The sequence below is a fragment of the Podarcis filfolensis genome (genome assembly GCF_964270895.1).
Source record: "Podarcis filfolensis genome assembly, chromosome: 2".
NCBI lineage: Eukaryota > Metazoa > Chordata > Lepidosauria > Squamata > Lacertidae > Podarcis > Podarcis filfolensis.
The window spans coordinates 121,474,735-121,488,573 of NC_139605.1; the positions used below are offsets into that span (position 1 = coordinate 121,474,735).

Below are 13,839 nucleotides of genomic sequence, written 5' to 3' on the forward strand. Positions count from 1 at the left end.
CCCAGGGCATACTGTTGTTGTTTTTTAAAAAAAAGTTCATTACCTTAACGTTCTTCCTCCATAACAGTTCCTCTTACTGCCTGGTTCCTGGTTGCTTTGCAATGCCCTCTGGTGTCACATTTTAATAACACATTCTTAGCATTCTTAGCAAAATGTAATGTGACCCTTACGTTTTGAAAACCATGCCTTAACTCTTTCTTAATGTTATAAACCATGAGTGTAGATCCGCCCCAGGATAATAAAGGGTCTGAAAACCAAGTCTTATGAGGAACAGTTGATGGAGTCAACTGGAAGAGAGGAGACTGAGAAGAGATATGATAGCCATCTTCAAATATATCATGGATTGTCACATGGAGGATGGGACAAGCTTGTTTTCTCCTTCTGTGGAGGGCAGGACCCGAACCAATGGCTTCAAGTTACAAGAAAGGAAATTCTGACTAAACATTAGGAAGACCTTTCTGACAGTAAGAGCTGTTCAGCAGTGGAACAGACTCCAGTGTGAGGTGGTGGACTATCCTTTGTTGGAAGTTTTTGAGCAGAATTTGGATGGCCATCTGTCAGGAATGTTTTGGTAGATATTCCTGCATTTTCAAGGGGTTGGACTAGGTGACCCGTAGACAGTGGTGGAGCAAGCCGATCGGGTGCCTGGGGCAGTGTGCATGCCCTGTGCCCAAGGGCAGGGCCAGCCGCCTGCGGGGCGGGGCCAGCTGGGACAGGACGCTCCACGGGGCCTCTGAGGGGTCTGCCTGCCTCCTCCCACTCAACCGCCCTACAGCTGAGGGGCAGGCAGCGGGCGGACTATTTTGAGAGACGCATGGCTCAGGCACGCTGCAGGCCCCGCATTGAGTGCGCCCGGCATTTTGTCACACCCCTCAGTGGTGACACCCGGGTCGGCCTGCCCCCACTGCACCCCCTTCCTCCGCTCCTGCCCTTTGGATCACTTCCAAATCTACAATTATGTGAGTCTGTGGTTCTGTGATCTGCATATGGTTCCCATCTCCTCTGTAACCTTAAAAAGCCAGCTATGTTTTAAGGACAGAAAAGAGAATGACAGAGCCCTGGTTGCAGTCAACAGAGTGTAGGGGTGTACAACTCTATTCCTGCAACAGCTGATCACCTAGAGGTGACTGCTGTTACTCCCTCAAAGTAAGAAGAAATGAAAATTAATACAGGGGGCCTGTGCTGGGTATTGGGCAGAGTGTTGGACAAGCCACTATTTCTCTGTTCAGCCTCACCTCATTGGGCAGTTGCAAGGGTAATATGAGATAAAGCTTCCTTTTCTTCCTCCCTGCCCATTCCTTTTTCCTTTTGTTTTGCATATTTTGCACTGTGAGCTGCAGGCACACTTATCTTTTTGCATTTTCCTCTGACCTTCTTGGAGGAAGGGGGAGCTGATTAATCATCATCACCATCATCGTCATCACTATAGCAACAATAACAACAACAGCTCCATGTTCCCAGAGTCTAAATTCTGAAGCCAAGTTTATTTTCTTTAAAATGTCTTCCCATCCTATCAGGTTCCTTCCAAAGCAGGGATTACTTTGCCATCTATAGCTTCAAATGAAGTAAACCCCACCCCACAATCTTCCCTCTGCTTTAAGATTGTATTATATTTTAAATGGTGAGTTAGGCTCAGTGATGACCTGAAAAGAGTTAACGCTGCCCCATTATAAGAGGACAGGCCTGCAGCTGACAGTCAGCTTTCCATCTCCTGTCAGGCCTCAATATCATGTCAGCCGTTGTCCTGGATATTCATTTAAATGGAAAGATGCAGGTTATTTCCCCCGGGCACTTCACCACGATCTGTGGCCATTGCCTGACAGGTAAATATGCATTAAAATGCCATTCCTCAAGTCTATACCTTACCCAGCTTACAACAGCCTCTGTTACCATAATATCTAAGCACCTTAATATATTTTATTTTACCATATTTACTCTCTGGTCCCCCTGCATGAATGAGAAACCAAAATCTAGAAATGAGGCTTGCCAGTCTGCCAGCATTTTACTGGCCGACAATGACCACTAGTAAAACCACATTTTGTCAGGTAACCCATCCTGGCCTCCAAAAAGCCAAGAAATCCTCATTTAGCCAAGTTGTACCCAGCTCCATCAGTTTTCCAGAATCTGTCTTAGCTCCCCATTGATGCACGGTGCCTGCCCACCTTGGTCAGCCTTGAGACCAGCCCAGGGTGCCATCTTTAACTTAAACCAAAGTTGGCACACTCCATGCTAGCACACCAGTCTAGCTTTTCAAATATAATTTCCCTCTTCACATCCTACCATTCAATTCCACTACGTCCTGCTAGCAGACTGTAGCATACGAACATTCATTCAAGCAGTTGCAAGTTACTCCATGAGGTAAGGGTTTTCACACTTGGATCCAAGCATAGAGGATGGCGAGGGACCAGGATCACTCTGAGTGGCCCACCTTGCCTTTCAGCCTCTTTGTATCTGTTGGCTCCACCCTTAACCGCCATAGACTGAAGGTATTCTATTGGCATGCAGACAAGTTAGATCCCTGCCACTTTATAGACCTGATGCACATGCAGCTGAATATGGATAGGACTGAGTGCAATTAAGTCATTCTCAGAGTAAAACCACTGAAATGAATGCACATGACTAAGTCTTGTATATTTTTCTCTGAAGACACTGTTGTTGGTCAGTTCCAGGGGTGACATACTGGGATTGGGGAATAGTTGATTTGATCTACCATGATAGTCTAGGGCTGCCTCTGCCCTCAGGTTAAGCAGATGTCTTTCAGGTATCCCAGACTACTCCCCAGCCACCCACAAAGTTCACGAAACCATTCAAAAGGTGAGCGGAAGTGTGATCTGGTGCTACCAACGGACGCAAAGTTACATCCTTGTGCACTGGGCAAAGAATAACTCAGAAATACTCAGCATCGTGTTTTTTCATTAACTTTTTCATTGTGATGGGATAAATTCGCACAACTACACTAGAAATCTTCTCCTGGGCTTCATTTAGCTCTCTCTATTTTAGTTATTGTGTGATTCTTCTCAACAGTGTATTCTCTATTGACTCATTCAGTCTAATGTTTCAAAAAAACTCCACAAAATCTCCCCATCACTCCGTCATATGATGCTTCACATCCACCTATTCTGCTCCCCGCCCCCCCCACTTTCTTCTTCTTTTTACTGCCTCACAATCTGCAGGATCTGTCAGTGCTGGCTCTAAATTATTCTACTTTCCGAACCATGTCAGAAAGCTCAGTGGATAAGTGCGGCACCTTATGACCAGGGACGGTGAAATCTGTGGCCCCCAGGGAGTATTGCACTGCAGCTCCCATCATCCCTAGTCATTGGCCAGGCTGGCTGGGGCTGATGAAGGTTAGAGTCTGGCAACAGCTGGAGGTTCCCCATCCCTGCCTTTCACAGAGAGTCAGCCCATGTGAACATGTGAAACTGGCTTTTACTGATTCAGACCCTTGGTCAATTTAACCCTACCCTCCAACATTTCTCCAATGAAAATTGGGACATCTATTATTATTATTATTATTATTATTACATACCCCACCCATGTGACTGGGTTCCCCCAGACACTCTGGGCAGCTTCCAACACACACAGAAACATAATCAAACATTAAACATTAAAAAAACCTTCCCTATACAGGGCTGCTTTCAGATGTCTTCTAAAGGTTGTACAGTGGTACCTCGGGTTGCATACATTTCAGGTTACATACGCTTCAGGTTACAGACTCCGCTAACTCAGAAATAATACCTTGGGTTAAGAACTTTGCTTCAGTATGAGAACAGAAATCACGTGGCAGTGGCGCGGCGGCAGCGGGAGGCCCCATTAGCTAAAGTGGTGCTTCAGGTTAAGAACAGTTTCAGGTTAAGAACGGACCTCCGGAATGAATTAAGTACGTAACCAGAGGTACCACTGTATAGTTCCTTATCTCCTTGGTTCTGTTGAATCTTTGTGTGTTTCTTTTCAGTCTCACGGGGCGCCCCACATGCTCCTCTGCGTGCTCCACTCTGTGCAGCATTGTCAAGCCTTTTGTGGAGACAATCGCTGATGCAATGAACTCACTTCACACCCACGGTTCAGGCAGTAAGGTTCATTGCCAGTTCACATCTTAATGGTTCTGTACCCTCACCCCAAAAAATAAATTAGATTTCACATTTACGCAGAATTGTGTTTTAGCTCTAGAACATATGGAGCCCACTATTGCTAAAGCACTACTTCTGCCCCAACATTTCTTTATGCATAACCTTGGTAGGCTGTTCCACTGTCAAATTACCCTTGGGCACAAATAGAAGACACCAACGTGCATGAGATTTGCATGTGGTCCTTTATATGTATAGGCACAAATTTGGAAATAATAAATGTAATTTAAAGAGAAGGGAAATGCATTTATCACTGTGGTTGAGATGACACCAGGTGACTTGTGTGACTGCTCAGTCGGCTGACCAGGAGCTCCTGATTGTTGATGGGCAACTTCAGGGCTCCTCTTTTATTTAAACTAGACCAGGACTGGGCAGTCCTCAAAGAGAGGACACCTTCAAAGAGCAGACCATCTTCTGATAACCCTTCAAAATAGAGGATGGTTCTCTGTAACGTAGGTCACTCACATGGCTACCCTAGCATAAAGACAGAGCAGGAAATTGTTAATCATTGATTTGAGCCCCTATCAGGGCAAAAGAATAATAATGGCTGCGTTCTCATTTCTTGGGACCGTGGAGAGGCACTTGTGGGATTTTCTTCTTTAGCTAGCTTTACGTGCTGGGGGGGGGGGAGGCAGCAATATGTCTTAGCCTGACCTTGCAGAAGCCGCCCCACCCCCCACCTTGTTGTTGAACTAAGATTTTCAAATGGTTTCTTGTTCACTTTTAATACTTTGATGCCTCAAAAGGCAATTCTGAACAAAAAACGCAACAAAAATCTCTCTCTCCACATTGATTATATGGTTAGTGCAGTCGACAGAAGAGGATTGTAACAAGACTTGGCAGTTTGTGGCTTACAACCATCATCTTGTTAGCACGTTGCATTACTTGCTAAGGAACCAGAGTCAGCAGCTAAACACCCAAACACCCTGAAGAGTCTGTGATTGTGGCGAGGGGGGGAGGGGAGGGAAAGGGGGGGTGCTTCATCCCCTACAGAAGGCAGCAGGAAGATGTGTATTCACAGGAGGGACCCTCATGTGTGTACACATTATTTATATGAGGGCACACATCTCGATAAAAGCAGCCACAGCCAAACCACATGTTTGAAAACCAACCCCCAATCCAGGGAGCTAGAACCATAGCCTTGGTCTCCATCACTCAATGGAAAGAGAAAATGGTTGTCCAGATGTCAGTGTGGGCCTTGGGGGACCTGGTTTCAAACTTTATCTGGGCCACATTTTCATGTGAGATACTTGTTAGTCCTTTGCAAGAACAACAATAGACATTTAATTCTTCTTAATTTACATGACACTTTTTCTTAATGTACATGACAACATTTAAAGACAAGTCCTGAGAAGCTTACATGTAAGGCTAAATTTGAAAATCAGGACTCATGGTTAGCTCCAGAATCCAGATTTCATGTCAGGGTTCAGTTGTATGCCATAGGGTATATAGAAGCACCTCTGAACATGTACAAAGTTCCCTTCATTCACCACAGGAGAGGAGAATGAAAGTGCTTGTTTCTATTTTCAGTTAACCGCAGTTTAGCATTATGTCTGAACCTTAAACTATGGCTAAACTATGGTTTATTGAAAACATAGGCTTGAAGTTGGCTTGTTTCAATTTATAAATCATTTTTTAGACTAACCACAGTTTGTTCAGGTTCAGGCACAATCCTGTGATTAGTTAAAAATTGGAGCAAACACTTCCAATTGCCTCATTGCAGCCATGCTGGAAGAGGAGCATTCACAAGCTCATTCATGGTGACTAAGAGAGACCTGTCATGCCCCAGTCCTTCAAGGATGGCAGCTGCAGATTGACCTCAGCCTCCTTGCTCACCTCGTACCGTGGTACCTCTGGTTACAAACTTAATTCGTTCCAGAAGTCTGTTCTTAACTTGAAACAGTTCTTAACCTGAGGTACCACTTTAGCTAATAGGGCCTCCCGCTGCCGCCGTGCCGCCAGCGCGCGATTTCTGTTCTCATCCTGAGGTAAAGTTCTTAACCCAAAGTACTACTTCCGGGTTAGTGGAGTCTGTAACCCAAAGTGCTTGTAACCTGAGGTACCACTGAATTGGGAAACAGCAGAAACAGGATGAGGAGCAGCAAGAGCAGTGGTCAGGCATTAGAATGCTGATACGCTTAGAAGTATATGAGCAGCACCAACAATGCCAGAAGCAGCAGACAAGATCAAATGCTTCTGGCCCCATGTGCTACTTCTGCCACCATCACCACATGTGAGGTGAATTCATAAGGAAGATCTTGCACTCCCCACCACTGATCTCGTGTCTTTTATACATGGGACTTGGAACCTTCCAACCAATTCACAAGTAATGCAGTAAGTCAAAAAAGAGAAGAGACTCCCTTCACAGAAAAGTGCCATGGTGTAGCTTAGGTAGTTGGAGCCAGGCTGTAATGTAATATCTGGACCAACACCAGCATGTGGCATCCTGGGGCAGCTGCTCAGCTCGTGTCCCACAGCAGGACCCATCAGTGTTTGCAGTTGCCCTGGGCCTTCTACATCAGGCAGCCAAGTCTACTGGGCTCCATTTTAATTTCCCATGATGCCTCAGAGCAATCCTACATTGGCTACCACTGCCAAGAAACCCATCAAAGTAAGAGAGGACCCTGCCTGGTTTTCTGTCCTCTCGTGTTATTCGTAGCTTAGGAATACCAGTGCTTGGGCCAATAAGAGTTTTGAAGCCTCAGAGGAGCAGTGGTTAGAGACAAAACACATTTGAAGCACAATGAACCACTGGGGAATCATTGTTTGTTAAGGGAGTTGTAGCTTAGTGATGGGCAAATTATGGATCCCAGGATTCTGCAGTGGGAAGCCCTGTGCTTTAAATGATGTGAATGTGACTGGATGAATCCTTCGTAATAAAATACTTTGAGGAGAAAAGATGAAGAAATCAAACCTGCCTCAGGGTGGGAGGGTTATACTCAATGGCACTATCCAGATGTGTAAAACTTATTATATGTGGCTTTCCTTTCCTTTCCCCCCTTTCAGTTGGGATAGGAAGAATAATCCAGAACCGTGGAATAAACTGAGTCCTAATGAACAGTACAAGGTATGTGGGAGGTTACATGTTTTGATCACCCCAGCTAAAAAACAAGAGAATGAAGAAAAGGTCCAATTGGACCATGTCAAATGTAGGGTGGAGTGGGAAGAGTCAGAACCCTGGAAAGGCTGGGGAGTGGGCATTGAGGGATGACACATCATGCCATAGTAATTCCAATGGGGCAAAGAGAGCAAACCACCAATCATCAGCAACACCTTCTTCCATAGTTCATGGCTGTCTCCACGGACTACAAAACCCTGAAGAAAGATCGCCCAGACTTCTGAGGGTGCCACGGCCATCTTCCAGCTCCTGCCATGTCCAGGGAAGAACCACTTGCTGCTCTGCACAGGCACATCTTCCGCTCTCACATTGAGTCTTTAATCATCTTTCACTTAAATTGTGTACATGCCTTAAAATTGCACACATGCTACTGCTTCCTGCCTGCCTATGTATTGATTCGCTGGTGCCACACTACAGATGGCCAATAAAATATCTACAGCCCATTCAGCAGAAGCAAAGCAAAATATTAGCCCATTCTTTCTCTAGGAAACGCCTTGGATAACAAACAGCTCTTTTATTAAAAGAGGTGGAGGGAGAAAATGAGAAGGAATGGAACAAAGGGTGTTCCCTTTGGGTCCTAAGAGGCTTCTTGGTTCAGTGTTTCCCAGCCCCTTCCTGTGAATGCCCCTGCTGAACCTAATTTGCTGCATTTCCTGTCTCCCACGCTCAACTGTATTATTCCCACAGAGAAAGGACAGCACCAAATAATAGACCTCAGAGTCGATCATGCTTACCGAGACCTTTGGGGAGGTGCCCTCCATAAGACAGGCAACTCCTGGTTTGGAGGAACTGGCTTGGTGGGAGAAGGCTCATTAGGAATGGTGCAACACAAGCTGTAAATGTTATAGGACATTTTCATGGGATTCATCAGCAGTTGGTGGAGTTAGGTACTGTGGTGATCTGGACTGCTCTACCTATGTATCAAAGGATAATTATAGAGGTATTGGCATAGCATATATAGAATATATAGAAATACTTGATTGTCATTATACCACTTGTTTACAGTGAGATTAAACGAGCTCCCCCTCCCCCCACAATCTCTCAGTCCTTTTTACACTCTGTGTGCTGTTGTACGACCACCAACCCCAAACGACAGATGCAATGTTGCTGTCTTCCATTCAGCAGCCTCACGACCCACAGGTAGAAACTGTTCTTTAACCTGTTAGTGCGGCTTATTAGGTTTCTATATCTCCTGCCCAAGAGCAGGAGATTAAAAAGGTGCTGGCCAGGGTGTGAGTCATCCCTGAGAATGTTCCTCGCTCTTCTGAGGCAACGGTCTCCTGCGATGACATCTAGCTGACTCAGGAGACAGCCCATGATATCATGTGCTGTCTTCACCACCCTCTGTAGGGACTTTCTGTCCATGGCTGTCAAACCAGCAAACCACACCATAATACAGTATGAGAGAACACTTTCTATTGTGGACTGATAGAAGGAAATCATCAGTTGCTATCTAACATTGTTCTTCCGCAAGACCCTAAGGAAATGAAGTCTCTGTTGGGCCTTCCTGACCACCTGGGCTGTATTGACCTTCCAAGTACAGTCTTCACTAACATATGCATGCATGTGTAAATTTATTCTTCTTTTTTCGCACGTAGTTATTTGGGTACACAGTGTTATATAAATATAAGTATACTAAGCATACTATCATACACCTAGCATCCATGCAACTAGGCATATATGGAGACTACTTACCGGTATATAGTATTACACGTGAATAACCAGGCTTTTATTTTATTTGAGCCAGGGCCAGAAATCTGTTTTCTGTGCCAAGACATACAGCCCTGGAATATGCAAAGCAGTCACAAAGACTGTAGAGCATCTCTAGAGTGCATTTCATTTACCAAGTAACCACAACCCATTTCTACACATGTGGGTTAAGCAGAAATAAGTCCCAGTTTTTGTATTCAGCCAAATTAAGCCCCAACATTTCCTCTCTCCTCTCTCATGTTTCTCTGTGTGTATATGAACACAGTGTACACAACGCAAATACATGCTATAGGTATTAGCCAATGCAGTGCTAAATAATCTGTTTGGGGAGGGTGCAGGCCATGCACAGTGAGAGGAGAGGGCGGAATGTACAGTTGCAAAAGCATAAAGCCTTGCACTAGTGGAATGAGTGCACTGGATACTGCCCCATATGCATAAGAACAGCAGTCATGATTACACGTACATGAATGCGGAACTACATACCTGAATGGTAAGTAGATGCCTTTGGAGGTTGCTTATGTATGCATGTAAGAATTAAGCATTTGAGCGATAATAATTTGTGCAATGATGGGTGAGTATTGTTTTTGGCAGATGCTGCCTCTCCAGCCAAAATCCAGAAAGCCAAAGAAAGCTTATTTATTTGTAGACCACCTTCATTCAAAGACGCCCAGAGAGCAGCTTCAGTCTTGTACCAGCTGGGTTAGCCTGAGAGGGACTTGCCAAAGACCATCCAAGTAGCCCTTTAACTGAGCAGAAATTTGAATACGGATTTTATATGGCAAATGCAAGCAGTCTGGCACTTGTTCTGAACCACTCGTGTGAAGGAAGGAGCACAAACATCACACAAGTGCAAAATAAAGGTGATTCCAACCTCTAGAAGCAACTGAGCTTGGAGTGAAGAAACGCATTCTTGAAGAGAGTTGAAAGTGTTTTGAAAGAGGTTTGGAGTGCTTCCAGATGAGGCCTCAATATTACCTATGTTTTATTGAGATATTGCAAATAGGTGGCAAGAACTTATTATCTGGGGGAAATTCCAGATAATCTTGATTCCAATGACATTGTGTGGATGTGGGGAAAAACCAAACCAAACCAAGCATGCATGAGCAACATTGATCATAAAACACCCATCTGGAAGCACCCTTGGGGCACTTACAGACTGTTGCTACTTTAAAATGGGATTCAGTCACATAGCAGAATATTCAGGTTATGAAATTAAGGCTGAGTTGGAAGTCTTTGCACAACAAACCAACTGCCCCCAAAGACTGGACTTTCTGCAACAAGCAAAGTGTCAGTAAAATGCACTGGGAGGTGTGGAATGACACTTGGGGCAACACCATCAACAACCTCCCCACAAAGAAATTGGAATGAAGGCTCAATAAATATCTGGTGCCTTCTATACTTTCCTTGCAAACAGGACAAATGCTTGGTAAACAGGACATCTGAAAGCTACTTTACTTTTCTGTGGTATATGTTCACCACAGACACATCACAAACACATAAATATTTGCTTTGGCCCACTGATGGCTCCAGTTAAACTGGGGTTCTGGATTTTTGAAACAAATATATAAGAACCTGCACAACCTGCTTACCAAAGTGGAATGTGAGCATACAGAACAAAAGCAGAAATCCTCTTTTTTCAAGCAGCTGTTTAACTCTCTGCAAAAAGTGCTGCCTGCCTCCCTTCTGTGTTCTTTGGTTTGGCTCCAAGAAAAAACAAACAAATACAGACCAGATCTGAGAACAGGACGTGCTACTGTGCAGGCAGCTACTGGAAGCACTGCAGATGCTAATGGGGCTTTTTGAAGACACGTAACAGATGCCACCTGTAGCTAAGGAGCCAAAACAGACGTGGCACAGCAAAGCCATGATGAGTTCTCTCACAGGTCCACACCCACCATACATTTAAAGTACTGTTATGCCACCATTAACAATCATGGCTTACCCCAAAGAATAATCAGAACTGTAGTTTTTTAAAGGTGTGGGGAATTGCATCTCTGTGAGGGGTCCCCTAACAGCTCTCAGCACCATTAACAAACTGTTGGTGCAGGAAAAAAATATTGTATAGAAAGGAGTATTCCTGGATGCCAGGATACAGGTTTGAGACAAGTACTCTTTGGTGAGAGAACCCCAGGAGAGATTTAAGATCACAAAATATGCAGCAAAGCAAAGAATGGAAATATAGGCTGATGGACCTTTAAAATATGTCGGTATGAGTTCCAAAACTTCCCTCTTACCCAAGCATTCTTGTTTGGTATGTTAAAAATGGTTCACTTACAAACTCTACAAAGATCAAATCCATGCACAGGCAGTAAAACTTGGCTTAGTTATACAGTGGAGATAGTTCCTAAATTATTGATATAGGAACTGAATAGTGGCTTGTTAGGGCCATGTGGGCTGAGCTTGGAGCAAGCAGCTCAGACCTCATACACTGAGCTCCTCAGGTAGACTGGGAGAGATCAAACGCTTGATTACCTAATCCCTCCCAAGGTGAGCTAAGCCTGGCAGGACAGCTTACTGAATGGTCTTAACCCTTTTGTGCATTAATTAGACTTAAGCATATTAGTTATATGAGGCTGACTATCCCACAAACTATACTTTCCAGGATTTGGGGGGGGGACAATGAATGTTAAAGTGGGATTAAAATGCTTCAGATGCATGGTGTGGATGTGACCACAGTTTGCTCTTCCTTTAAAGCAGTTGGGGGAAATGGGGCTCTGCTTTTAGTCAGAGCAGGAGCTTGAGGGAGCCTAAAACATTTTGGGAAAGGGTAATTTTTACCAGGAAAACATTGCAGAGGGGAAAGGGCTCCACCACCACTCCAGCTGTTTTAAAGTGGGGGCAGGGAGCGAGTATGTCAGGCGATGCAACCACAGATCTTCTGCATCATTTCTGTTTTGGTCCTCAGCAGAACTGATAAGCATTACCAGGTTCTTTTTATTAAAAAACACACCAGTTGCTTTCATCCATGCTCCACATTGTGAAAGCTCTAAAAAGGATGCTCGGGAAGAGAGTAGGAAACACCACTGTCTAATGCCTCTGCAGTCACCTGTGGTTTCCTCCTGCTCCCCAAATCTATTGTTTCATCCAGCCCTCTAGGAGCAGATTACTGTTCTGCTTGAACTGTGGAGACAAATGCAACAGTCACTATTATTAGTGGCTGCCGCCGCCCTCCACCCTCCTCTCCTCTCCTCCCCACTCTCCACCACTCCCCGCACCCAAACAAAGCCACATAGGCCTGAGGCAAAATCCAATCGCATTGAACAAATCCAATTTGCAGTAGCAGCTAATAGAGTTTGTTGCTGGTTTAAGCGATGGCAGCGTCAGAAACGCTCTGAAAAGCATCCAGGCTTCAGGCCAAGCAGAGAAAGAAGGGAGCGAGTGGGAAACTTAACCATCCCCACACACTGGCCTGGCCAAGCCTAGCTTTGTCTCTCCCCTTCCCCTTCCCCACCCCGCCAAAGGGGCACAATTTTTCCCTAGAGAATTGTTTGATTGTACCTCCCTAACAGTTCCAGGTATGGCTGAGGCAACCATAGCGATGGAGGGCTGGGTGGTGGAAGACAAGGGTGTCACATAGTCTGCACTTCAGGTTTCCATTTCAGATCTGCCACTCAGGAGACAGGACCATGATGCTGAGCAGATTATGCTGACTCAATGTAGCCCAGAAGTGGGCTTCTTCTTCTTTCTTCTTCGGTGTAAGTTTATCTCCCATGAATATGGTCTTAACAGTGTGTCCGACTGTAGGTGACTGTGGAGGCCAATTCTGGATCCACACATCCTTCCACCGTGGGGACATAGGTTTCTGGGCAGGAGTTGTTCACTGTAAGGGTTTGCCAAATGTGTCTTCCTCTTAGCTCATTTCTCCCCTTTGTCCTGAGTCTGTGGTTCCTCAAAGTCCATGACACCTTTGGTAGAGGCTATTCTCTAATTGGAGCGTTCGCAGGCCAGTGTTTCCCAGATGCCGGTGTTTATAATACATTTGCCTTGAGAGCATTTTTAAACCTCTTTTGTTGTCCACCGGCATTATGCTATCCATTTTTATATTCGGAATAGAGTAGTTGCTTTGGAATAAGATAATCAGGTACTGTATCTGAACAACATGACCAGTCCAATTAAGCTGATGTTGAAGAATCATTACTTCAACATTGGTGTTCTTTGCTTCTTCCAGTACATTGACATTAGTTTGCCTGTCTTTCCAAGTGATAATGTAATTTATTTTTTTTAAGAAACAGTTGATGGAATCTTTCAAGGAGTTGGAGATGGCATTTATAAGTGGTCCATGTTTCACAAGCATACAGTAAGCTTGGTAGTACAATAGCTTTGTAAACAAGCATTTTGGTTTCCCTGCAAATGTCCCAGTCCACAATCACTCTGCTCTTCATGCAGGAGAAAGCTGCACTCGCAGAGCTCAGGCAATGCTGGATTTTGGCATCAATGTCGGTCCTTGTGGAAAGGTAACTGCCTAGGTAGGAAAAATCAACATTTTCCAACATTACACCATTAATTTGGATTTGTGGTGCACTTGCATCTCAAGAACCCCCTTGGCCTAATTTCATGCAAGTGTGGAGAGCCCCAAGGACAGTGAGGATCCTAGACATTTTGCTGCCTGAGACCAAAGACAGGATGGAACCCCTCCGCACTTCACATAGAGCTCAAATGGACAGACCACCTTTAACAGGGAAAGGGCCACAGTTCAGTGGCAGAGCATCTGCTTTGCATCCAGAAGGTCTCAGGTTCAATCCCTGGCTTCCCCAGGTAGGACTGAGAGAGGCTCCTGACTGAAATCCTGGGGTGCTGCTGCCAGTCAGTGCAGACAGTACTGAGCTTGATGAACTTATGACTTATATTTGTATAAGGCAGCTGTTACTATTAGGACTCTGTCAT

At 44.9% G+C, this 13,839-nt stretch overlaps 1 protein-coding gene across 1 annotated transcript in view; it reads left to right on the forward strand.

Annotated features, from left to right (window-relative positions):
- NDUFA4L2 (NDUFA4 mitochondrial complex associated like 2) overlaps positions 1–7,709 on the forward strand; it is a 29,116-nt gene extending 21,407 nt beyond the window's left edge. The window contains exons 3-4 of the mRNA XM_083599850.1: positions 7,134–7,194; positions 7,413–7,709. Coding sequence (XP_083455976.1) covers positions 7,134–7,194; positions 7,413–7,469 — 118 coding nt within the window. The 3' untranslated portion in view covers positions 7,470–7,709. The remainder of the gene's footprint in view (positions 1–7,133; positions 7,195–7,412) is intronic.
- The last annotated feature ends 6,130 nt before the right edge of the window (positions 7,710–13,839 follow it).